Source organism: Gopherus flavomarginatus, chromosome 1 (assembly GCF_025201925.1).
Source record: "Gopherus flavomarginatus isolate rGopFla2 chromosome 1, rGopFla2.mat.asm, whole genome shotgun sequence".
In the NCBI taxonomy this organism is placed as follows: Eukaryota; Metazoa; Chordata; order Testudines; family Testudinidae; genus Gopherus; species Gopherus flavomarginatus.
The window spans coordinates 154,608,473-154,635,007 of NC_066617.1; the positions used below are offsets into that span (position 1 = coordinate 154,608,473).

Here is a 26,535-nt window from a genome sequence, read left to right on the forward strand (position 1 = left end):
TCCAGGGCAAATTGGCAGAGGCCCTGGAGGTTTTTCACCTTCCTCTGCAGCGTGGGGCACATGTCACTTGCTGGAGGATTCTCTGCACCTTGAGGTCTTTAAACCACAATTTGAGGACTTCAATAATTCAGACATAGGTTAGGGGTTTGTTACAGGAGTGGGTGGGTGAGATTCTGTGGCCTGTGTTGTGCAGATGGTCAGACTAGATGATCATAATGGTCCCTTCTGACCTTAAAGTCTACAAGTCTATAAAATGAGGTATAATGCACTTTAAAATTGAAATTATTTATGCAAAAACTATCAAAATCAATCAGAGTCCCTTATTTAGAAACCTCCAGGTCTGTCTGGAGGGGCTGATCCTCAGCTTTGTTCACATATATGCCATGATGCCAGGCCCAGAGTGAATATGGTTCTATCTGCAGATGTCTACCTTCCTCAGCACCTTGGATCCTCACAAGTGTCTTGTCCTAAGTGGGGACTTCAACACGGTCCTGAACATGCAGGACTGTATTGGGAAAGAGAAATGCCAGGCTACCACAAATGCCTCAAGGAGATTGTTGACCATCACTCCCTGGTGGATGTCTGCCATGTCTATCATCCAGACAACTCTTATCACTTTTACTTACGTCCAAGTGGAGTACACTTCATTGTGGCACTCCCAGCTGGACTGCTTTTGTTTCCAGGTTTAACATGTTACAGGCCCGGGCCATTTTCAGACCACCCCTTGGTGGCCATTATGGTTTCATTAACACCTGAGAGGCTGGTACTGGCTTACTGGCATTTCAGTAACAGTCTGTTGGACAGGGGCTTCGTGACATCCTTCCATGAGTTCTGGCTGGCCAGGCGGGGGCAGAGACATCTCTTTCCCTTGGAGTGCAGGTGCTGGGATGTGGGGAAAGTGAGTGCCCAGCTCTCCTGCTGTGACTACACTTGGGGCAGTCAACAGAAGAGTGTAGTTATGGAGCAACTGGAGCAGGTGGTTTGGGAGATGGACAGGCATTTGGCCTCTCACTCCAGACACTATCCTCCTTCAGAGTGTGTCAGGAGAAGTGGGATGAACTTCGGGCCCTTAATGACTATCATGCTCTGGGAATTGTTGTTTGATCCTGCATCCAGTTCCTTTGGGAGATGGAGTGCAGTTCTTACTCTTTCTATGCCCTGGCGTGAAAGAAGGGTGCCAAAAAGCACATCACGTGTCTCTTGGCAAAGGACAGCACCCCTCTTAAGGATCCAGCCGAGAAGCGGGAAAGGGCCAGGCTTTCTACACCAGCCACTTCACCCTGGACCTGACTGACAATGATCTTTGTGGGGTCCTGTGGAATGAATTCTCTACAGTCAGCATGGGTGACCAATATTGGCTAGAGAACTTTCTCACACTGGTTGAGTTCTCAGAAGCCCTCCTTCTGATGGCCACCAACAAATCTCTAGGTATTGATGGGCTGAGTGTGGAGCTCTAATACACATTCTGGGACGTCCTCTGCCTGGACCTCACCATCATCTAGGTGGAGTCCTTTGGGGAACAGAGTGATCCCCTTGTCATGCAGGCTGGCTGTACTTCAGGGGTAGGCAAACTTTTTGGCCCGAGGGCCACATCTGAGTATGAAAATTGTATGGCAGGCCATAAATGCTCACAGAATTGGGAGTTGGGTTATGAGAGGGTGTCAGGGCTCTAGTTGGGGATGCAGGCCCTGGGGATGAGGGTTTGGGGTGCAGGAGGGTGCTCCAGGCTGGGACTAAGAGACTCGGAGGGCAGGAAGGGGATCAGGGCTGGGGTAGGGAGGTTGGGGTGCAGGCTCCTGCCAGTGCTTACTCAAGCAGCTTCTAGAAGCAGGGGCATGTACCTCCTCTGGCTCCTACATGGAGGTGTGGCCAGGCAGCTCTGCATGGTGCCCCATCTGCTGGTGCTGCTCCTGCAGCTCCTATTGGCCATGGTTCCCGGCCCATGGGAGCTGTAGGGGCAGCCCTTGGGGCAGCAGCAGAGTGCGGAGCCCCGTGACTGCCCCTACGTGTAGGAGCCGGGAGACATGCCACTGCTTCCAGGAGCCGCATGGAGCCATAGTATGCATGGAGTAGGGCAAGCCCCAGACTCTGCTCTCCAGCGGGTGCTTGAGGGCGGGATTAAAAATGTCTGAAGGACCACATGTGGCCTCCAGGATGTTTGCCCACCCCTGCTGTACTTGTTTTGCTGCTCAAAAAGAGGGACCTCTGCAACTTATCACGCCTCAGAATAGACTATGTCATAGTAAAAGGCAACTCGCTATGGCTGGGGTTTGTGACGACGGACATGATCCACCCTGACCAGACCTATGCTGTCCCAGGCAGGCCATATTCGAGAATCTGCCTATCAGTCCCAGGATCTTCTCCATATGGCATGTAAAGATGATCTGTCATTTGCCATCCTGTCCCTTAATGAGGAGACACATTTGACAGGGTGAACTGCCGGTATCTCCTCGGCATTCTGCAGGTATTCAGCTTCATTGTTTGCTTTATGGGGTTTCTCTAGGTGCTGCATGCCTCTGCAGTATCTGACTGAGCTTAACCGGGCCTTGACCAAACCAGTCGCCCTCAATCAAGAGGAGCATGCAGGCTGCTCGCTGTATGCCACTGCCATCAATCCCTTCCTCTATTTCCTCCAGAAGAGGATGAGAGGGTTGGTGCTATGAGAGTAGAACTTGCCGGGGGGGACAGCAGGGGAGGGGCTAGGGCTGGGAGCTCAAGGGCAGGGCAGGATGGTTCCGCGGGCTGTAGTTTGCCCATCTGTTTTAGAGGAACAGATGGATTGTAGGAAAGAATCTCTGCCTGTAAGAGATGAAAACCTGCATCTTTACTTGGTTATGACACTAGGGGAGTAGAGTAAATCAAGTCCATCCGAGAAGGATATGGTTGTATTACTACAATGAGGAAACAGAAGCACTGAACATTCTGTATGAAAAGCAACTACAGCATCTGCTCAGTTTTAGCACTTTCCTTGTTCTTCTACGCTGTTCAAAACAGGCATTTTGGTGGTAGCCCAATAAAAAATGTCAAGACAGATTTTTAGTATTACTACAAATAATTTATTTGTCTTTCCTAGAGCATAAGAGCAGAGGACCATAATGTAAAAGCAAACAATGAATATCTACCCCTCTCTCATCAATGAAGAAAGTATAAGCTTTGTATCCTTCTCCCCAGGTCTCCTCCCAATCCTAGGGTTTGGCAGATGCACTCTGAGCAACGTCCTAGCGAGCTTTTCTTTCGATGTTCTGGGTTGTCAGAGATTCATGCCTTCCAATAGCCTACAACAGTATCACAAAGGGAGAGTGAACATGTTACTTAGACAGTACTGTAGAGATGCAGTTTGAACTAGCAATGGGCAAACCATCTGGTAGTCTGAGCTACGTATCTGAAGAATGCTCCCTTGTAGAGAAACAGCTCTCATGCTTAGATGCTCTTTTGTAACATGTCAGCTTTAATGCTAGGCAGAGCAAGGGGGTTAAAATAAATTCTCAAGGCACAAAATCCTGGAATTCTTTTGGTTTAAGTTCATTATTTCCTTGGGACTGAATTAAGCCAATATACTGATGGCTCTGGCAGTTGCTTTCCCCTTTTCTACTCAATGGTAGTAAATTCCTCTCTTCCTCAAAAGCCAGGAGAATTTGGAAACAAAGTAAAGGTAGATAGACCATATTCCAGTAGCAACTGCTGCTATAGTTAAGAACGGCTTCCATTCTAATCCCCGCCTTCCCACTCACTCACAACTCTCCCAAACTTTTACCTCTAGGGTTGAAACTGCCTTTGTTTGGTGTAAGCATATCTGAACCACCTTTCTTAGGGATCTTTTAATTTTAATTGCTTAACTAAAGAACTTGACCTGAAATCTTTTAAGGCCCAGCTTGACGAAGCTCTGGCTGGGATGATTTAGTTGGGAACTGGTCCTGCTTTGAGCAGGGGGTTGGACTAGATGACCTCCTGAGGTCTCTTCCAAGCCTGGTATTCTATGAAAGTTGAATTTTAATTTTTGGAGTGTTTATAGTACAAGACAGCGGTAGTCTATTTTTTTTGTCAAGGTCCAAATTTATTGGTCATGGTATAGTCAAGGTCCAGACCTCTCACACCCAGCTCCCCTCCCCTAGCCCCCAATTGCCCTCCCAAGCTTCCCTGTGACCTGCCAGCTCCCTGCCCAGAAAGTATTTCCCTAAACTGAAAATGAGACTCACAGGGCTGATCTGCGCTCCCTAGCATTGCTGATTGCCGCCCCCCAAATAATTCTTCCATGCCCCCAATTAAGTCAAGTAGCAGAGATGGGGGAGACGGGGAGAGGAATGGGTATGGGCTGGGATCTGGTCAGCAAAGCAGGGTGTCAGTATGTGAATATTTCTGAGCTCAGAGCCAGGAAGTGAAGCTGCTAGACTATGATCCAGCTAGCAGTGTGATGCCCCTTTGGGGGCTGGGACAGCAGAAGGAGAGGAAGGAGGTTCCAGGTAGCAGGAACCAGCAAGACAACTCCAGACAACAGCCCTTGGGAGATGCGAGGAGGACAAGATGTGGTACAAGTAGGTGACTGGAGGTGGACTGGGGAGGGAAAGAGGCCAGTGGGGGCGGGGTGGCTGGAGCGGACTCTGGGTATGAGAGGCTGGGAGGACATGAGGTCAGGGAGCGGGGTGGCTCTGGGGACTGTTCACAGTTGGGGAGGGTGGGCTCCAGGGACTGCTTGGGGATGAGGGGAGGCCAGGGAAAAATGAGGCCGGGTGTGCTCTCCCATTAAGCCCCAGACACACAAACACAGCTCCAGTCCCAGCTCAGCTCAGCTCAAGCGCAGAGGCAACACGTAGCTGGGGCTGGGGGGGGGTGGGGGAGGTCACAAATGAAAGTTTCTGGGGAGTCATGGGGCCCCCTGATTTTTCAGGATACCCAGAAGCAAGGAGGCAGCACTCCCCTTGCAAGCAGCACACTCTATGCTCGTGCAGTATGGGGAGGGAAGTAGCAGCAAGGTGGCTGGTTGAGTTCCCCTCCACCCCCACATGGGGCTGCTTTGCCTTCCCTGCTGCTGGAGTCCCAGCATTGCCTCTCATCTGCAGACGGTCTGTAAAGCAAGCAGCAGCCCTAGCACTCCAGCAGAAGGGAAGGAAAAACATCCCCCTGTAGGGGCGAGGTGCTCAGCCTGCCACTCTGCTTCTTCCTCCCTCCCCGTGCTGCACGGACACAGACAGTACAGCTGCCAGGGGCATGCTGCCTCCTCCCTTCTGGGTATATCCTCCAGAGGCATCCAGAGTAATCGCGACCCCAGGTGCCCTGCCCGTACATCGCCTCCGCGATCCACTGAAAAGCACCTGGCGATACAGATTTGGGCCACAGGCCACCTATTGCTTCCCTCAGTATGGGATATAAAATGACTATTGAACTATAATTTAGCTAACAAGCTAGAAAACTGGTGAAAATAAACACTTAGGTTTTCAGAATTAAATCTCACAACCACGATAGTGAGTATAAGTGTTACTTTCTATTGTGGGAAGGTGACTTTGGTTAGATTTTTTAAAAAGAGCCCCTCAGAATAGGGCCTCACTTGTGACAATTGGTTATCAGCTCCGGTGTTGCTAACATAGTGTGGGGAGTCAAAGCAAAAGTCAAAGGTAATTTGGTCAACTACTTCCTTGCCAATTCACCAAGGTCTCCATCCCGATAGATCTATTAGTAGTCAACCCTTTTAATCTACTTACCAATGAAGGATATTAGTTCCAGGATCTGACTAACGCTCCTAACTACGTAACAAACGACATTTATGAAGACTGTATAGACTGAGTGCAGTTTAAGAGGCTTGTACGCTGGTCTGTTTTATGTCTGTATGCACCTAGAAGTTGAAAGGCTTTATGAATCCTTTAAATATGGTAGACAAAGGTACAGTGTCCTACAATCTTAGTTAACAGGAACTTATTCAGTTTAAAAGCTACTTTACATCAATCTTGATTGGAACCTGTTACAAAACAAGGACGTACACTGTAACTCTGACAATCTTTAAATCACAACAGCACATATACTTCCTTACGAATTAGGGATCCAGTTTCAGGAAGTGGTAAATTAACTGATTTGAGTAGTCATCCAATAAAAAGTGTGTGTGTATATATATGTTTCAGCTCAGGCCTGGTCTACACTACGCGTTTAAACCGATTTTAGCAGCGTTAAACCGATTTAACGCTGTACCCGTCCACACTACGAGGCCCTTTATATCGATATAAAGGGCTCTTTAAATCGGTTTCTGTACTCCTCCCCAGCGAGAGGAGTAGCGCTAAAATCGGTATTACCATATCGGATTAGGGTTAGTGTGGCCGCAAATCGACGGTATTGGCCTCCGGGCGGTATCCCACAGTGCACCACTGCGACCGCTCTGGACAGCAATCTCAGCTCAGATGCAGTGGCCAGGTAAACAGGAAAAGCCCCGCGAAATTTTGATTTTCATTTCCTGTTTGCCCAGCATGGAGCTCTGATCAGCACGGGTGGCAATGCAGTCCCAAATCCAAAAAGAGCTCCAGCATGGACCGTACGGGAGATACTGAATCTGATCGCTGTATGGGGAGACAAATCTGTTCTATCAAAGCTCTGTTACAGAAGACGAAATGCCAAAGCATTTGAAAAAAAAAAATCTACAGGCTACACAGTGCTGCATGACAAGTAACGGGAAGCCAAAGACTCAAATGGACACTTATGGAGGGAGGGAGGGGGTACTGAGGACTCCAGCTATCCCACAGTCTCCAGCAGTCTCCGAAAAGTATTTGCATTCTTGGCTGAGCTCCCAATTCCTGTAGGGTCAAACACGTTGTCCGGCGTGGTTCAGGGAATAGCTCGTCAATTTACTCCCCCGCCCCACGTGAAAGAAAAGGGAAAGAAATCATTTCTTGACTTCTTTCAATGTCACCCTATGTCTACTGAATGCTACTGGTAGACGCGATGCTGCAGCAGTGAAGAGAAGTATCCACTCCTCTCCCCTTCCCGGTGGCAGACGGTGCAGTAGGACTGGTAACCATCCTTCTTATCAACCCGTGAGTGCTCCTGGCTGGCTTCAGGTGAGGCTGGCTGGGGGCGCCTGGGTGAAAGTAGGAATGATTCCCGGTCATTCCCAGTAGATGGTACAGAACGGCTGGTAACTGTCTTCATCATAGCAACTGGGGGCTAAGCTTCAATCAGCCCCCCCCCCCCTTTCATGTGAAAAGAAAAGATTCTGTACTGCCTGGACTATCATAGCAGTGGGATGCTGGGCTCCTCTCCTCCACACTGCTTAATGTCCTGCCTGGACTATCATAGCACCAGGAGGCTGCCTCCTCCTCATTTTATGTCACTAAAAACTCAGTGTTTCTTATTCCTGCATTCTTTATTACTTCATGACACAAATGGGGGGGACACTGCCATGGTAGCCCAGGAAGGTTGGCGGAGGAGGGAAGCAATGGGTGGGGTTGTTGCAGGGGCACCCCCCGGGAATGGCATGTAGCTCATCATTTCTGCGGGATCTGACACAGAGCAGTTGTACTCTCTGATACACTGCTTCTCTAGTACATTTGCCCCATATTCTAGGCAGGACTGACTATTTTTAGAAACCATAAAGGAGGGATTGACTCGGGGAGTCATTCCCAGTTTTGCTTTTGCGCCCCTGACTGCTCTCAGCCAGGGGCACCCATGATAGCAGCAGTCAGCACAGAAGGACAGATAACCGTCATCTCATTGCCAAATTGCACTGGCAGCAGACGGTACAGAATGACTGGTAACCATCTCTGCTATCATGCAAAAGCAAATGAATGCTGTTGTGTAGCGCTGGAGTATCGCCTCTGTCCGCAGCATCCAGTACACATACGGTGACTGTAAAAGAAAAAAAAAAGCTGAACGGGCTCCATGGTTGCCGTGCTATGGCGTCTGCCAGGGCAATCCAGGGGAAAAGGGCGCGAAATGATTGTCTGCCATTGCTTTCCTGGAGGAAGGAATGACTGACGACATTTACCCAGAACCACCCACGACAATGATTTTTGCCCCATCAGCCACTGGGCTCTCAACCCAGAATTCTAAGGGGCGGGGGAGACTGCGGGAACTATGGGATAGCTATGGAGTAGCTACCCACAGTGCAACGCTCCAGAAATCGACGCTAGCCTCGGACCATGGACGCGCACCGCCGAATTAATGTGCTTAGTGTGGCCGCGTGCACTCGACTTTATACAATGTTTTATAAAACTGGTTTATGTAAAATCGGAATAATCCCGTAGCGTAGACGTACCCTGAGTTATTATTCACAGCAATCACAGGTAAGTGAAGGACAGACATAACTACAGTTCTTTCTGGTGCCAGAGTGGGCAACCCAAATTGCTGGAAAAGAGAGACACTTAAAAGTGCCTAACTGAGATAGATACCCAATGTCACCAAAAGGACTCCCAGCTGGCCAACTGAGGACCTCAGTTTTCTCCTTTCCTGGTGACTTTGGGTTTTGGGAAGTGATGTGCTGAAGGAAACAAGCAGTTCTATCCTATTTCTGCTGGGTGATCCAACTTAGTTCATCTTCTTGGAGGTCCCGACATGGACCAGTCAGACAATGACCAATACTTCTTCCAAAGATTCAAAATATCCAACCAAAATCGAGAATCCTCTCACCATCCAGCCAGAGACCAAGATTCCACCTTTTGAGTTCTTGCAACTGGATCTGGAATTTTCCTAGTATTTTTGTTCAACACATCTTGTCAGACCAGCTTGTATAAGATAAGTCAGGGTATAGCTTTTGATATAACATCTTGGGACAGACCTTGAACACAGACTGGTTTGCTTTGGTCATTGACTTACCCTCAGTTCCCATGAATCCTTTTGTAGTGCATCCCTTGTCCAGCTCTGCAGTTGAGCTTGCTCAAGTTTCAGGTTCTCCATCAACACTCTGCTAGCTGCTGAAGTGTCTAGTTTAGTGTTTGGATAAATTATACAAAGTCCCTCTATAGTCTTTGATGCTCTTTAAACGTGTTTCACAGTTCATTTTACAATGTATTCACTCATTCCAAAGCCAGAAAGGGCCACTGTGATCATCTAGTCTGTGTAATACAAGCCATAAAACTGCCCCAAAATAATTCTTTGAGCAGATCTTTTGTAAAACTTCTAATCTTAATTTTAAAATAAGCAGGGATGGAGAATCCACCACGATCCTTGGTAAATACCAACACTGAACACTTCACAAGTACTCCACAGAACTGCTAAGTTCACTGAATATTTTCATATAGACAATAGAATAGTAAGTGGGACTGGTTTATGAATACTTCCTGAAGTCAAAACTAATTAAATTTTGGATCACACCCCGACTAGTCCTACTTCCCAGAACGTGGAGCTTTTCCCCGCATGAATGTACGATGCAAGCTATGCAGGGCAGGGAATGGCTTTTAGTGTGATTTTGCACACTCAATGGGGATCTGATTAATTGAGCCCTGTAGGTTCCATAATTAATAATAATGCTAATACACTCAATGATATTCTCTCTCAGACTATTTTCATCAGTGCTGCTCTGAAATAACAGTTTAGGAATAACATTACTGGATCCACTAACATCATACACATTTGTTATTGACATTAGAGACCCATCCAAAGCCCTCTGGGTAACGGGAATATTTCTGACAGAATGATCAAAAAGAGGGAAGTGATTATTCTCCTCTATTTGGCACTGGTGAGACCACATCTGGAGTACTGCGTCCAGTTTTGGGCCCCCTACTATCGAAAAGATGTGGACAAATTGGAGAGAGTCCAGTGGAGGGCAATGAAAATGATTAGAGGGCTGGAGTACATGACTTAGAAGCAGAGGCTGAGGGAACTGGGCTTATTTAGTTTGCAGAAGAGAAAAGTGAGCGGGGATTTGATAGCAGCCTTCAGCTACCTGAAAGGGGGTTCTAAAGAGGACGGAGCTCAGCTGTACTCAGTGGTGGCAGATGACAGAACAAGGAATAATGGTCTCAAGTTGCAGTGGAGGAGGTCTTGGTTGGATATTAGGTAAAAACTATTTCACTAGGAGGGTGGTGAAGCACTGGAATGGGTTACCAAGGGAGGTGGTGGAATCTTCATGCTTAGAGGTTTTTAAGGTCAGGCTTGACAAAGCTCTGGCTGGGATATTTAGTTGGAGTTGGTCCTGGTCCTGCTTTGAGCTGAGGGTTGGACTAGATGACCTCCTGAGGTCTCTTCCAGCCGTAATCTTCTATGATTCTATGAAAAGTTTCTTAAAAAACATGGGTAACTAAAATATCAGTTGTTTTTAGAAATAAAAGCCTCAGCATTTTTGCATACACCCATAATAGGACTTAGCATGCTGTCTGCACTGCAAATCATGAAGCTCTTATGTATAAAACATCTGTGTCACAGGAGAGCTACGGAAACAGCTTACTATACACTTTAGTTTTCAGCTCTGAGAGAGAAAAAAAGCAGTGACTGAATTAAAGGGAAGACAGTAATTTAGATAATATTTTTACTTCAAGGTCCCAGAAACACAGACAAGGTTTTCATCTTGAGGCTAAAAGACCAAAAACATCAAGACACTTGATCGCGGCCTTGGATAAGCCAAAAGACTACTCATGCTTGATCTTAGCTCGCCGAGAACATTTCCTTCAACAACTGTTTGTTTCTATTTAAAGACCAACCTTAGAAAACGAAGGTTTTTGCCAGGACTGTTGATGTCAAATATTTGGAGGCAGATCCTCAACTAGTGTAAATTGTCATCGCATCACTGCAACAACTTACCAAGGGTCGTGGTGGATTCTCCATCACTGACAATTTTAAAATCAAGACTGGATGTGTTTTCTAGAAGTTCTGTTTTAGGAACTATTTTGGAGAAGTTCTATGGCCTGCGTTACACAGGAGGTCAGACTAGGTGTTCACAATGGCCCCTTGCAGCCTTGGAATCCATGAAATAGTTTCAATCGTGAATTACTTTCACTTAAAAATTTACACCTTATTTCCAGTCTGAATTTCTCTAGCTTCAACTTCCAGCCATCGGATAATGTTATACCTTTCTGTGCTAGATTGAAGAGCTCATTATTAAATATTTGTTCCCCATTTAAATACTGAAAACTGCAGTCAAGTCCCCCCTTAACGTTGCCTCTGTTAAGCTACACAAATTGAGTTCTGAGTCCATCACTAACCTATATGGCATGCTTTTTAATTCTTTAATCATTCTCTTGAATCACTGAAGTAAAGTCACTTCAAGAATGGTTGTTCTTCGGCAGCCCAGAACAGCTATATAAGTTCATCATTTCTGTTCTCTTTGTTATAACAACAATAGTGGGTTGCTGGAATATGTGGCACAGACTCGACTCAGCTCAGCACTATTAATCAAAGTTACACTTCTGATTATTCCACTCTGTGATCAAGTGTCCTTATAAAAAACATACTATTTGGTTTAAGGTCCTTTTATTTACTGCCCTCAGGGGGTGGGGTGGGCGGGTGGGTGTCCGTCCATCCTCTACCCTCCTCCCCGGCTGGGCTCTGGTGGGTAAGGGCCAGAGAAGCAGGAACTAGGTTGTCACAGGGGTTTCTTTAACTCTCCTGGAGACATTTATTTCTGTGTCTGCATCGTTGCACACGTACTTGCTAACAGATATTTTGAAATAAATTACCAAACGAATTGATACTAGCATGATTATATAGTGTTATTTTGACAAATGCAATATTTTAATTTTTTTGGTGCAGAAATCCCCCGGAAGTAAAGTTTACAATACTTTACCCAAAACTGTATCTTACAGTCAATGTCCCTTTTATACATATAACTTCACTTAATCATAATATTAGATACCATCAAGTTCCCTATGTTTCCACTATTGCACATGGCATCATCATAGATCACAAAATCATAGAAAAATCAGGGTTGGAAAGGTCCTCAGGAGGTCATCTAGTCCAATCCCCTGCTCAAAGCAGGACCAACACCAACTAAATCATCCTGGCCAGGGCTTTGTCAAGCCTGACCTTAAAAACCTCTAAGGAAGGCAATTCCACCACCTCGCTAGGTAACCCATTCCAGTGCTTCAGCATCCTCCTAGTGAAAAAGTTTTTTCCTAATATCCAACCTAGACCTCCTCTACTGCAACTTGAGACCATTACTCCTTGTTCTGTCATCTGGTACCACTGAGAACAGTCTAGATCCATCCTCTTTGGAACCCCTTTTCAGGTAGTTGAAAGCAGCTATCCTCTTAGTCCTCTGTCTTAATTTTTCTAAGCAGCCTTGATGCCTGGGCAATTCTTAAACAGTAATAACTCATAATTCTGGGGGCTTACTGCATTGGTCTCTGCCAGAAAGTGAATTTGTTTTTGGAAAGTCTAAGGAAAATCCCTTCAGTCATTTTTTAGTTCAGAGAAGTTGAAACCAACATACACTTTATCCAATATACAAATATGTTGTACACCTTTTGATTTCGAGTTGGGGGATACCTCAGACACAGCTGAACTTTGACATTTTACAATATCAATAGTCTTCACTAATAATGGGACCTGATATCTATAATTTTAATTCTGGTTTTCTCCAAACTTAGCAACACCAGCAAATGGTATCCTGAGCATGCACAGTAGAATATTCTACTCTGGTTTTGTGCACTTCAGTGAGAATGCACATGCTGGGCGAGCTTAGGAGCAAGACCCTTTGCCTATACACAGCAACTTAAATTTGGGCCTTCCTACTCTGTGGCCAGGCCCCACATCCTCCCTAAATAGTATTATTTGAATGTAGGATTAAATCGAGTGTCCCAGATTGTCTTATGTTTCCTCCCAAAATACAATGGACCCTCCAGAGAAATCTGAAGAGATGACATCTTAAACGTATTATAAAGAACCAACCTAATCACTGCAGCATCTAAATGACTGAGACCATCACCCTCTTCTGCCCCATTTATCTATTGGGAGGGTCCTCATCCCTAAACTCCTCTCAGGATGACTTCTTGGAGGAACCAGAGAACACACTGCAGTACCTCTTATTATGGACCCACTTCCAGGAAGTGACAGGCATCCTCAAATCCCAGTGAAGTTGTAACAACAGAAATTGCACAGCATCTCACCTCCTGTGTGTGCACTTCCAGGAGCGCCACCTCAGCGAAGTACACAGATGTGAAGGGATAAAGTAGAAGTGTGCACATTCCCACAGAGGCACAACTGGTGCATTTATAAGAAATGTAGCTCTCTGTCTCTCCTGGGAGGGTGCATTTTGGTGTTGGGTGAGTTTTGGGGGTAGTGACAGAGTCTTCAATTTAATATTTGTTTATTGCTTTAATAGTATTTGTTATTACTTCATTACTGATCTGAGAGACCTGAGGATTGTGAGATAAGGAACAGCTCCAGTCAACTATCCAGTATTGCACTCACCCGCTTTCCTTCAACGACCATCACGATGCATCCCAGTACTGTCACAGCAATCATCAGGTAGCTCATCTTCACACGCAATTTATTTCGAGCAGCATCGATCAACTCAAGCCTCATGAAGCAAAGGGAGACCAAAATCATTATCAGAGACTGTAGCTTCTAATCTATTGATATCTCCTCATGCTGATAAACAAGAACCCATGCAATCTACTGTCAAGAAACTAGCATTTGTATCAGTCCTTTCACCAGCACCCCCCAAAACACTATCCCCATCTTACAGACAGAGGGAGGTAGCTTGCCCAAGACCACAGAACGAATCATTAGCAAAGTTGAGAACAGAACCCAGATTTCCTGACACTCAGTCCATTGCTCTAATCACTAGACAATACTGTGTTTTCAGATCACTGGAACAGCATATCCCTTTTGCTCTGACAGTCAAATCTTGTCTTCAGTAAGGGTAAGAAGGAGGAAAGAAGTGTTTTCTTACCACTAGTTTCTCCTGGTGCTTACCTCAACCTGCTAATCCATGTAAAAATTACAAACTGCCTTCTCCACATTAGGATTTTACCATGTTAACATATGGTAAGACCATCTTTTTTTCCTAGTTTGGGCACATCCTGAAAGTGTGCAGGGTAAAAAGCAAGATTAAACTGTGAAAGAGTTGAGCTTTTGGGGGTGGGGGTGCATCAAAACTGGTTTATATTTTTTTCATTGAGCTTAAACACTCTGCACTATAAATTAAACTTTTCAGCAAGATGGCTTCCTCCATCCCTGGGTTTGGAAATGCTAGCTGCAATTAGAAACATTTTTAAAATACAGATTTCATATCAGCGGTCTCCACCAGCAATTTATGCCCCTACAAAAATTTGAGCAGCTCTTGGCAGAAGTATAAAACTTCACTTCCTACTGTCTTCTGGAACAGTTCTCAAGAGGGTTTAATTGAAGATGGAGGATTGTTTATACCCTGCAAGTTTTGCCCTATAGAGACGTTCTTGCAAAATTTCAGTACATCTTATCTAGATACGCCCAACATCTGCAGCTATATCAGTTGCTTCTGGACATTTGCAGCCTGGCCTACTGTTAACTCTTAAGGAGGCAGAGTTCCCTACAAAGCCAGCTTCAGTCATCTTGATCTTCCAAATGCCCTCTATGGAGGGCAAAGTAGAATTAAAGGATTTGTTGTAAATACTTCAAATTCAATTATCAACAAATCAATGGTCTCAGGTTGGGCTAAACATTAAAGATTGTACAACTGAAATTTAGTATTTCAGTTACAGTGGACCCCTACAAAAGTGAGCAGTGTTGGTATTAAGGATACAGATGCTACATGGGCCTCCATGGGACAAAATTTGAAGGTGTATTTCCTATAAACAGAGACCTACAGAATTTAATAGAGACGATAACCTTTTAAACTAACCTATAAAGTTCAGAAAATGATATCCCTTCAATAGAACTCTAATACTCCAGAAGGGAGGGGGGTTTTGTTTTTAAAGAGAGTCATACTGGAGAAGTTACAGATGAGTGGAAGAAAGCAAATATCATGCCAAAAAATGGCAAATGGCACCAACCCGGTAGTTATAGGTCTGTTAGCATGATATCAATCCCAGCCAAAATAATGGAACAGCTGATCTGAGACAAAGAACTAAAGTATGGTAATATACTTAATGCCAACCAACATGGTTGATGGTGGCAGATAGGTCTTGTGAAATGAAATTTATGTACTTATTTAAGATTACAAATTTGGCTGATGAAGGTAACTGTGCTAATGTTGCATATTTGGACTTCTGCAAGGCATTTGACTGCATGACATTCTGATTTTAAAAATGTGGCATAACAGCCAGTTTTAAATCCATTAAAAATATGCTACATTTATTTTCTAACCGATAGTGAGGAATCATCAACTGCAAGAGTTTCTAGTGTGGTCTCACAGTGATCAAATTCATAGAACTTAAGATCCACCACTAGATCATTTAGTCTCAACTTCTTTACCATAGACCATTACATTTCACCCAGTTACTCCTGTACTAAGCCCTATAACTTGTGTTTGGTTAAAGCATATCTTCCAGAAATGCAGCTAGTCTTGATATGAAGACATCAAGAGATGAACAAACAGAAGGTAGCAGCAGATTCTCCAAGTGATTAATCAACCTCACTGTTAAAAGTACGTGCCTTATTTCTGATTTGATTTGTCTGGCTTCAGCTTCCAGCCAGTGCTTCTTGTTATGCTTTTCTCCACTACCATAAAGAGTCCTTTAATACCCAGTAATTTTTTCTCCTATGGTGGGTGGCTGAGTCAGTGCTATTTAATATGTTTTAGGAGTGACCTGGAAGAAAATATAAAATCAGTGTTGATAAAGTATGCAGACAGCACAATTCTGGGGCGGTAAATAATGATAACAGCAGGTCACTTAAACAGAACAATCTGGATCCTGAAGTAGACTAGGCCAAAACAGAGCGTGAATTTTAATACAGCTAAATACATTTCTGAACAAAGAATGCACCCCTTACTTTCTGGATGGGATATTTATCTTAGGATTGGTCTATACTTAAGTTAGGTTGGTACAGCTATGTCACTCAAAGGTGTGGAAAAACAAAACAAAAAACAACAAACCCACACCCTCGCTTTTCAGCTATGCTGACAAAACTCCCAGCACAGGTGCAACTATGTCACCAGGAGAAGGCTTCAAATCAGTGAAGTTAAAGTAGTTTGGGTAGGTGGTGTTCCTACACAGACAGGAAAAAAATTCTGTCGATGTAGGCTGCACCTATAGTAGGGGGTTGTGCTGGTACAGTTATGCTGACACAGCGATGCCAGTATAGACTCCACAGTGTAGACATACCTTTGAAAAGCAGTGACTCAGAAAAAAGACTCAGCGGAATAGGGAGGTTACCTCTGCATAGAACACTAGTGCGAGACCACCACTGGAATACTGTGTCTAGTTTTGGTGTACACACTTTAAAAAAAGAAAAGAAAAGTTGGAGTTCAGAGAAGAGGCACAAGAAGGAACTGAGGAGAGGAAAATTTGCCTTGCACTGAGAGATGTAAGGAACTCTATTAGAACTCTTTGAAGGTATCAACAAGCATGAAGACAAGGATGATCCAGTTGATATAGTATACTTAAGTATATATAGTATACCACCTGCATGCCCCCTAAATAGCACATGACACTTGTGCATTGTTTAGGAGGCACACAGGTACAGACAACTGCTCATAAGTCACTGGTGTTAGGAACACTGCAAAGCTCATAATTTGAAAGAAAAACCACTCAAAACAATAATTCTAACATGCTACAGTCCAGAATTTGTCAATAGCTCCATTCTACCACAGAATGACCGTAGTCCAAACCTGAAACTTCTGGGCCAACCTATATTTCATTTCCCTGTTGCCTACCCCCCCACTCAAAAAAACACAACACTACAAAATAGGAAAAATGAAGTCACCACAATTTTTGAGCATCAATTGTTTTCTCCAATTTGACTCAGTATTTCCACAGAAATTCTATCGTGGTATAAATTCATGCCTGTGAAATTTCATACAGATTGGTTTAAATGCAGCAAAGTCTAGCTGTGTGCGCTGCCTTTGCCCCAAGTGCCACCCCCACAGCTCCTATTGGCTAGGAACTGCAGCCAATGGGAGCTGCAGAGGCAGTGCCTGTGGACAGGGCAGCATGCAGAGGCACCTGGCCGCACCTCTGCATAGGAGCCAGAGGAGGCACATGTCACTGTTTCCAGGAACAGCTTGAGGTAAGCACCGCCCAGACCTTGCACCATTGATCCGCCCCCCCGCCCCCCGCAACTGCCGGCCCCAGCCCCGATCCCACCCTCCCACCCTCCAAACCCCTCGATCCCAGGCTGGCGCACCCTCCTGAACCCCAAATCCCTCATCCCCAGTCCCACTCCAGAGCCTGCACCCCCAGCCGGAGCCCCTATCCTACAGCCCCAGCCCAGAGCCCCCTCCCGTACCCTGAAGTCCTCATTTCTGGCTCCACCCCAAAGCCCACACCCCCAGCCAGAGCCCTCACCCCCTCCTGTGTCCCAACCCCAATTTTGTGAGCATTCATGGCCCGCCATACAATTTCCATACCCAGATGTGGCCTGCAGGCCAAAAAGTTTGCCCACCCCTGCGTTAAAACATGCTGTAAGTTAAGGAATCAGCCAAATATTAGCTCCCCAGAGACAACTGCAAGGAAAGTAACCAAACACCCCGGTGGGGTATCAATCAACCAATCAACCACCATTGTCCAGCAAGGGAGCTACAATGCAATGACTCACCTACATAAGGCCACATCAGGTAAATTGCTCAACCTTTCCTGGAGACTCAGCAACGGCTGGTATATATCCACTTTCCATTGATGAAGTGGTGAAGCAATTAATAAATCTGCATTACTTGTCTTGAGCAGTGCAAGACAGTATATTCCTGAGATACAATGGTGGGAGGATTTAGGTCTGGTGCTTTTCTCTGTGTGATTCATTAGTGGCTCTGGAAGCATTCATGCAACCTAGCTGGGTGTGGGGCTCCACATGCTGTTGTGCTGAGTGATAACAGCGCCTGGAGCGGTTTGATGCTGGTCACTAGAAAGGCATTGTAAGAGACAGCCCAGGCTGGAGAGTTCAGGGGGGCACAGCAGTCCCACAGGCCCCACCACATTCCCAAAATGGTGCAAAGTAATTCATGTGGGGTTCACTTTTACAAAAGGATTTTAAACAGACATTGTCAACATAATTCATTTAAAAAAGAAAAGTCCTTATCTACATAAACAACGCCAGGTGTAACTATTCAAAGAAGTTTTTTTAAGTATGATTTACATTACATCCTGCGTGGACTGAGAGTCTAAAATGGTCAGTTTACTTTCTGGTTCTCACAGACTAGCACAGTGTTCGCACTGAGGCTAGACTTGCTGCAGAGAAATTCTGACAAAGTTTTATTGTCATTAGAAGCCTAATCTACTATTTGCTTACCTTAAACCTCAAGGGAGATTGAGTTCTCTCCCCTCAGGGCTATAATTGATGATAATAATAAATATTTATGATCATATGGTTTATATTAAGTGTCTTGTTTCAATAATTATTGAATGATGTATTTTTCATGAAACAAACAAAAACACTTTTCATGGACATTAAAAAAAAATAATCAGGAAAATATTTTTATTCATACTAGGGTTTGGAAAAGCTTTTAAAAAAATTTAGGACAAAAATAGCTGGTTCAGGGTCTCCTTTATTGCAATGACTTCTACTTACTCGTCTTCCTTTTGGGAAAATCATGAGGGGGCTAATCCAAGCAACTGCATGCCCTATACATCAGGATATGGAGATCACAGCAGTGTTGGATTTCAAGGATATCACAGATGTCACACCTCTGCAGAACAGATACTCAGTCCTGTATACTTTCATTCAGTAACTTGTTTCTCAGTAGGCATACATTAGTATACTTATAATTTCAGGATCGGCACTTACGAGACAGTCTCTGGTATATCATCTACTTTTTTGAAACGGCCTGACCACATCAGAACCTTCTTTTCCCAGTCTGTGGGCTTGTGTCCTGGCACTTTGAAGGTGGAATGCCCTATAGCAAATATAGAAGAGAAGATACAATATACAGAATAATCATAGTTTAATGAAACTATCAGAGTGAGCAACCCAAATCTGTAGGCATGAGCTCTGCTGTAACTAAAGAGGGAGCAGAAATATCACGAGCACTCCTAGAGAAGCTGTAAGGGCACGTGGAACTGAACCAAGCTTAAGGTGACAGAACTTTGTCCAGGGCCCCATGTACTCTGCAATTCTGAGGGCACAGAACGTGCCTCAGAACCCACATCTGTCACAGAATCAGTCTCCAGAATCAAAGTATTCATTTAAAAAAAAAAATATTGTGGGGCTGGTTCTCCACTGCCTTGCACCTTTTATCATAAGTTACACCTGCAGAAAGCGTGTAATAGCTATGTTACAATAGGATAGTATTTCCTAAACTGCTGGGCACGAATCATAGAAGATTAGAGTTGGAAGAGACCTCAGGAGGTCATCTAGTCCAATTCCCTGCTCAAAGCAGGACCAACACCAACCAAATCATCCCAGACAGGGCTTTGTCAAGCCTGACCTTAAAAACCTCTAAGGAAGGAGATTCCACCACCTCCCTAAGTAACCCTAGTTACCTAGTGCTTCACCACCCTCCTAGTGAAATAGTGTTTCCTAATATCTAACCTAGACCTCCCCTACTGCAACTTGAGACCATTACCCCTTGTACTGTCATCTACCACCACTGAGAGCAGCTGAGCTCCACCCTCTTTGGAACCCCCTTTCAGGCAGTATCAAATCCCCGCTCACTCTTCTCTTCTGCAGACTAAATAAGCCCAGTTCCCTCAGCCTCTCCTCGTAAGTCATGTGCCCTAACCCCCTAATCATTTTCATTGCCCTCTCTTCAATTTGTTCACATCCTTTCTGTAGTGGGGGGCCCAAAACTGGACACAATACTCCAGATGTGGCCTCACCAGTGTCGACTAGAGGGGAATAATCACTTCCCTCAATCTGCTGGCAATGCTACTACTAATGCAGCCCAATATGCCATTCGTCTTTTTGGCAACAAGGGCACACTGTTGACTCATGTCCAGCTTCTCATCCACTGTAATCCCCAGGTCCATTTCTGCAGAACTGCTGCTTAGCCAGTCGGTCCCCAACCTGTAGCAGTGCATGGGATTCTTCCTTCCTACATACAGGACTCTGTACTTGTCCTTGTTGAACCTCAGATATCTTTTAGCCCAATATTCCAATTTGTCTAGGTCACTCTGGACCCTATCCCTACCCTCCAGCATATCTACCTCTCCCCACAGCTTAGTGTCATCCATGAACTTGCTGAGGGTGAAATCCATCCCATCATCTGGATCATTATTGAAGAAGATGCTGAACAAAACCAGCCCCAAGACAGATACCTGGGGCACGCCGCTTGATACTGGCTGCCAACTAGATATTGAGCCATTGATCACTACCAGTGGAGCCCGATGATCTAGCCAGCTTTCTATCCACCTTATAGTCCATTCATCCAATCCATACTACTTTAACTTGCTGGCAAGAATACTATGTGAGACCGTATCAAAAGCTCTGCTAAAGTCAAGATATATCACATCCATCGCTTTCCCCATATCCACAGAGCTAGTTGTCTCATTATAGAATGCAATCAGGTTGGTCAGGCATGACTTGCCCTTAGTGAATTCATGTTGAAGGACTAGCTGTGGCAATTGGGCTCCAGAGATTCAGCTTTCATTAAAATAAAAGTAAGTCTCCAATTGCTATGGTTAAGAAGAAAACCTTTTAAAATGTGATTCAAGTGTAACCACTGCACAAAAGTCTGCCTGATTTTGTAGAAAACCTCAGACGTGAACCGCTTTAGTCATTTTAACAGGTGCTCACATGCCAATGACAACAATTTAGAAGCCAATATTTGGTTAACTATTTCACTGTTTTTCCAAACATGTAAGGAGAGGAAGTATATTGTAATGGCCTACCAATGTTTCCAATTTTAGCAATATATGGTGGGAGTGAAGAGGATGAAATTGGTTTTGTTTTCCTGAAGGCAGGCTCAGCTTTCAAGAGTCTGAGAAATACTGCACTATTGTAACATACTACCATTCTAAATATAAAAATAATAATTGGAGATATACCAATCTCCTAGAACTGGAAAGGACCTTGAAAGATCATTGAGTCCAGCCCCCTGCCTTCACTAGCAGGACCAAGTACTGATTTTTGCCCCAGATCCCTAGGTGGCCCCCTCAAGGATTGAGCTGCCAACCCTGGGTTTAGCAGGCCAATGCTCAAACCACTGAGCTCTCCCTGCCTTCTAACCTGGTAGCATTTTATATCTATTTTGCACAGCTAGAAATTTCTACAAAAAAATGTGAAAAAGTAGATAATAGGGTCTTATGTTTCTAGCCCTCATATTTGTGAAGACAACCTTGGGAACGTGAACCAGGAATAACTAATGCATTTTGTAATCCTCTGTCAGCAAGCAGCCACAAAATATTACTCAAGACCTGTGAGCTGCCCACGTTTATCTCAATGAGTTGCTAACTATGAAACCTATATATAACCTGTTTTATCACCAACAATGTCACTGCTAACCATTGTAACAGGAACATTAGAGGGATGGAAACATCCCACAGCTACAAACTACCGAAAGTGGATTAACAATTTTTTTAAATGATTATTTAAATTGGATTTTTAAAATTTAAATTAGAGAAGGTTTATAAAAAAAGTAAACCTATTTAAAATTAACATAAATAGTCAATTTTACGGTTTAAAATTATAATCTATTAAAATCATTTGAAGTAGCTACCAAAATATTAAGCAGTACATGCTTGCTGCCAAAGTTTTCAAGTCAGCCCACTGAACTAGTGAAACTCGGTGCCTAAACAGAGGGAACCAGAGTTCGTTGAAGTGCTAAAACCAGCTTTTGACAGTAATAGCCTCGGAGCAGTGAGAATATTTTCATTTCACTTCACTAGTTCAGTTCAACGATGAGTTCATTCAAAGGTAAGAAACAAGTTGAGAGATGAAAAAGCAGGAAAGCTTGTTTTTCCTCTTCTAATCTATGAATAAAAACTAGGTGTGAAGATGAAATCTACTAGTTCTAAAATCTCAAAGGACATGGTAACCAGAAACAAATTAGTTCAGTTTACTAACTACAGAAAAAATTACCTACCTGAAACAATTCAATAGATTTACTGATCATTTAAGTAAAAAAACAAAAACAAAAACAAAAAACACAATCTTTGAGGTGAATACCTAAGAAAAAAGTTTAAGGTAGTTTTCTTTAAGTTATTAAATAAAAGGTAAAATGCTGTTTTGTACATTTTAACTGAATTTGAATTTCTATCCAAATAGAGCTTGACACAAAATCACAAATAAAAATTCACCACCTAATAAAGAAATGCAATATAAAAAAGTAAAAATTAAGAATTAAACAAACAGAAGTTAAGCTAATTGCTTAAATAAATGTGAACAGATCTAGTGTAGCCTCCTAACAAAAAGAAGAATCAAATGTAATGCAAAGAGTAGATCTGGTCACAAATCAACATGTTGTAATGGTTACCAACCAATAAGAATCAACATTTCATTAGGCAATAACTAAAAAATGTTAATGCAAAACATGATTAAAAATTTATTATTTCAATCAATTTTCTGCTTGATGATTTAAATCATGATTAAAATTGGTGATTTAAATTGATTTGCTCTAAATCAATCCAACTTGAAACTCACTCTCTTGCCTTAGGAGGAAATTTAATATCAATATCAGCAGCTGTACTGATTATTTTTGTGTTTAATTAAACCCCTCATTTTAAAAATGTTAAAATGAAACTGCTACAGAATTTCCTGTCTGCCACATCAGAGCATCACAGAATACAAGTCCAATTTGCCATGGAGCATAAGCCTTTATCTTACCTGGCGACATAAAGAGCTCTTCCTAGGAATACTATAGGTCTCAGGACCATATGCCAAGCTAGTGAAGTTGACAAGAGCTTTGTTGTTGACTTCAGTGGGCACAGGATCAGACCCTCAATGCCTCTCTCTCTCTTACAAACTCATTCCCCCAATCCATACAAACGCAAAAGGGGGCAATTTCTGCTTTGTTTTCAATACAAATGTGGCTAATTAGCTCATATTTAATAAACCTTTTTTACTAGGGCTGTCAATTAATCGCAGTTGACTCACATGATTAACTCAAAAAAATTAATCGCGATTAATCATCCTGTTAAACAGTGAAACACCAATTGAAATTAAATATCTTTGAATGTTTTTCTACATTTTCAAATATATTGATTTTAATTACTACACAAAAGGCAAAGTGTACAGTGCACACATTTTTATTATATATTTGCACTGTAAAAATGATATAGTATTTTTCAATTCACTTACTACAAGTACTGTAGTGAAATCTCTTTATCATGAAGTGCAACTTACAAATGTAGATTTTTTGTTATATAACTGCACTAAAAAAAAAAACATGTAAAACTTTAGAGCCTAGAAGTCCACTCAGTCCTACTTCTTGTTCAGCCAATTGCTAACACAAACAAGTCTGTTAACATTTGCAGGAGATAATGTTTCTGATTTCTCGTTTACAGTGTCACCTGAAAGTGAGAACAGGCATTGCACGGCACTTTTGTAGCCGGCATCGCAAGGTATTTATATGCCAGATGCACTAAAGATTCAGATGTTCCTTCATGCTTCAACCACCCTTCCAGAGGACGTGTGTCCATGTCAATGATGGGTTCTGCTCAACAACAATTCAAAACAGTGTGGACTAATGCATGTTCATTTTCATCATCTGAGTCAGATGCCACCAAAAGAAAGTTGATTTTCTTTTTTGGTGGTTCAGTTCTGTAGTTTCCGCATCAGAGCATTGCTCTTTTAAAACTTCTCAAAGCATGCTCCACACCTCATCCTTCTCAGATTTTGGAAGGCACTTCAGATTCTTAAACCTTGGGGTGAGTGCTGTAGCTATCTTTAGAAATCTCACATTGGTATTTTCTTTGCGTTTTGTCAAATCTGCAGTGAAAGTGTTCTTAAAATGAACAACACGTGCTGGGTCATCATCTGAGACTGCTATAACATGAAATATATGGCAGAATCCATGTAAAACAGAGCAGGAGACAGACAATTCTCCACCAATGAATTCAATCACAAATGTAATTAACATTTTTTTTTAATGAGATTCATCAGCATGGTAGCATGTCCTCTGGAATGGTGGTTGAAGCATGAAGGGGCATACAAATGTTTACCATATCTGGCACATAAATACCTTGCAATGCCGGCTACAAAAGTGCCATGCAAATGTCTGTTCTCACTTTCAGGGTGACACTGTAAATAAGAAGCAGGCAGCATTATGTCCTGTAAATGTAAACTTGTAAGTTCAACTTTCATGACAAAGAGATTGCACTACATTATTTGCATTAGGTGAAAAATACTATTTTTGTTTTAAAACTATGCAAATATTTGCAATAAAAGATTACAAAGTGAGTACTGTACAATTTGTATTCTATGTGGTAATTGAAATAAATATTAGAAAATGTAGAAAACACCCAAAAATATTTTAAAAAATGGTATTCTATTATTGTTTAATAGCGCAATTAGTCACACGATTAATTTTTTTAATCACTTGACAGCCCTACTTTTTACCCACTGCCACTGACAGTCAAGTCAATAACTGGTCTGTTGCACAGCGGGTCCAGTATAGATTATCACTGTCCATTCTAATCTTAAAAATATAATCTGACACCCGACCTACCACTGACTTGAAAGGAAAATAAATCCCATCTTTTAAGGATGAACTAGGTCAGTGGCAAACTCAAAATGATCCTGCAGTGCAACACTGCCTGCTGTGGGAAGGGTTCTGCTAAGGAATTCCAACACTATCACAACACTCAAATATAAAAACAGACCAACTGTGGGAAGGAAGTGGTTAGTTATAGAATGCAACTGGGAGATTCTGAATGCATAAACAAAAACAAGAACTCCTCTTAACCTACTAAGAATAGGCTATCCCTAAAAAGAAAAAAAAAAAAAAGAATCTCTCCTTTGATTAGGAATACAGATGGTCTTGGATTTGACATCTAAGTTTAATGTTATGTCTTTTGAATGGGAGGGAAAACTTAAGTCCTTTTCAAAAGAGCAGGGCCTTGCATTTGACTAAATTCTTACTCAGGACATTCTGGCTACCTAAATACCTGGTGAAGTTTTCATTGTGCAAGAAATCTTTCACTTTCTGATGCCAACTTCTTGGCTGGCATTGCTGTGAGCTTTTGAACTACCACATTCCTTCCCAGAGATAGCTGCATTTCAGAGTGATAACGATCCCTAGGTACAGTTTGTACACTTGGTTGACACATAAATCACATTGTGAAAAGTATCCTTTAGAATGAATGTGCTATATAAATGCAAGACATATGTTCTTGATTGTTTAGCAGTTCTTTATATCTGTCCCTCAGTCTGATGGCTACTCTAATAACAACACTGATACCTTTGAATTTCAGAGAAAAAAGCTTACCCCCTACTTCAGGCTTTTGTTTGCTCCCCTCCTGTGATTTACTGCAAAAACCTCTCTTGATCTTCAGATCCATTCTTTTAGTTGGACTTAGAATTGAGGAAAAATTCCTTTCCAACATCTTAGTAGCTCTGCCTAGAAAACAGAAGAAAGGGGCAATAATGGGCTGAACACAATCCAAAGGTAACTTAAAAAAATTCAAAGCAATCTGAGTAACCATGCAGATTTTAGAGTACTTAGAAGAGTTGAGCTTTAAATAGAAAACTCTTCTAAACTTTAATTACAGTAGACCTGGTTATCCATTACACTGAGATAGATTTTAAAAAAAAAATACATGAACACTCATGCAAGCACATGTGTTTATATGAGGAAATTAGAAAAAAAATAAAAATCTAATGTTTAAAGTGGGACAAAACTCTGGAGTTATAAACAGACTGACAGAAGAAAAGAAAGTTTGACATAGCAACACTTCACCTGAAATTGACCATAACCTTATACAAAACTGCACCATGGAAACAATTTACTAAACACTGACCCTGTGTATCATGACTGCATACAGTTAATGCTTTCAGATGCCTCACATTCAGTCCAGGTAATGCTGTTTAAAGGAAGCGCACCAGGTTTTCACCAGGCTTGTCATACTCCGAAACTAAGGGTACGTCTTCATTACCGGCCGTATTGGCGGGTAGCAATCGATTTCTCGGGGATCGATATATCGCGTCTCATCTAGACGCGATATATCGATCCCCGAACGCGCGCCTGTCGACTCCGGAACTCCAATGAGAACGGCGCTAGTGGAGTCGACAAGGGGAGCCGCAGACATCGATCCCATGCCATGAGGACGGTAGGTAACTCAATCTAAAATACTTCGACTTCAGCTACGTTATTCACACAGCTGAAGTTGCGTATCTTAGATCGATACCCTCCCCTAGCGTAGACCAGCCCCAAGTCAGAAACTTGAGGCAGAGGTAGCAATAGCAAAGCAGAAGTTTACAGTATTGAGACAGCTGCCTTATTGTGTAACAGAAGAAAATCCACAACTATAAAAAAAATAGGAATTATTTTAGGGAAGTTTATGGCCTGTGCTATACAGGAGGTCAGAGAAGATGATCACAACAGTTCCTTCTAGCCTTAAAAATCTATAAACTGTTAGAAAATTTATGATGAGGAAAATTCAGGCACTAAAAATC

The 26,535-nt window shown here is 43.0% G+C and overlaps 1 protein-coding gene across 4 annotated transcripts in view; it reads right to left on the minus strand.

The window, feature by feature from the left end:
* FAM162A (family with sequence similarity 162 member A) overlaps positions 1–25,508 on the minus strand; it is a 115,885-nt gene extending 90,377 nt beyond the window's left edge. The window contains exons 1-5 of one of the 4 annotated variants that reach the window (XR_007769127.1): positions 25,349–25,508; positions 18,772–18,880; positions 13,321–13,429; positions 5,697–5,827; positions 3,034–3,275 (exon numbers count right to left, since the gene is read on the minus strand). Coding sequence is in view for 2 of the 4 variants with exons in the window: in XM_050921472.1 (XP_050777429.1) it covers positions 3,219–3,275; positions 13,321–13,429; positions 18,772–18,880; positions 25,349–25,466 (393 nt within the window). In the remaining 2 variants the exon portion in view is untranslated. Of the gene's footprint in view, positions 1–3,033; positions 3,276–5,696; positions 5,828–8,790; positions 8,898–13,320; positions 13,430–18,771; positions 18,881–25,348 lie in introns of those variants that run through there. The other 3 variants (XR_007769128.1, XM_050921472.1, XM_050921469.1) reach the window with 3 other exon arrangements.
* Positions 25,509–26,535: the final 1,027 nt, after the last annotated feature.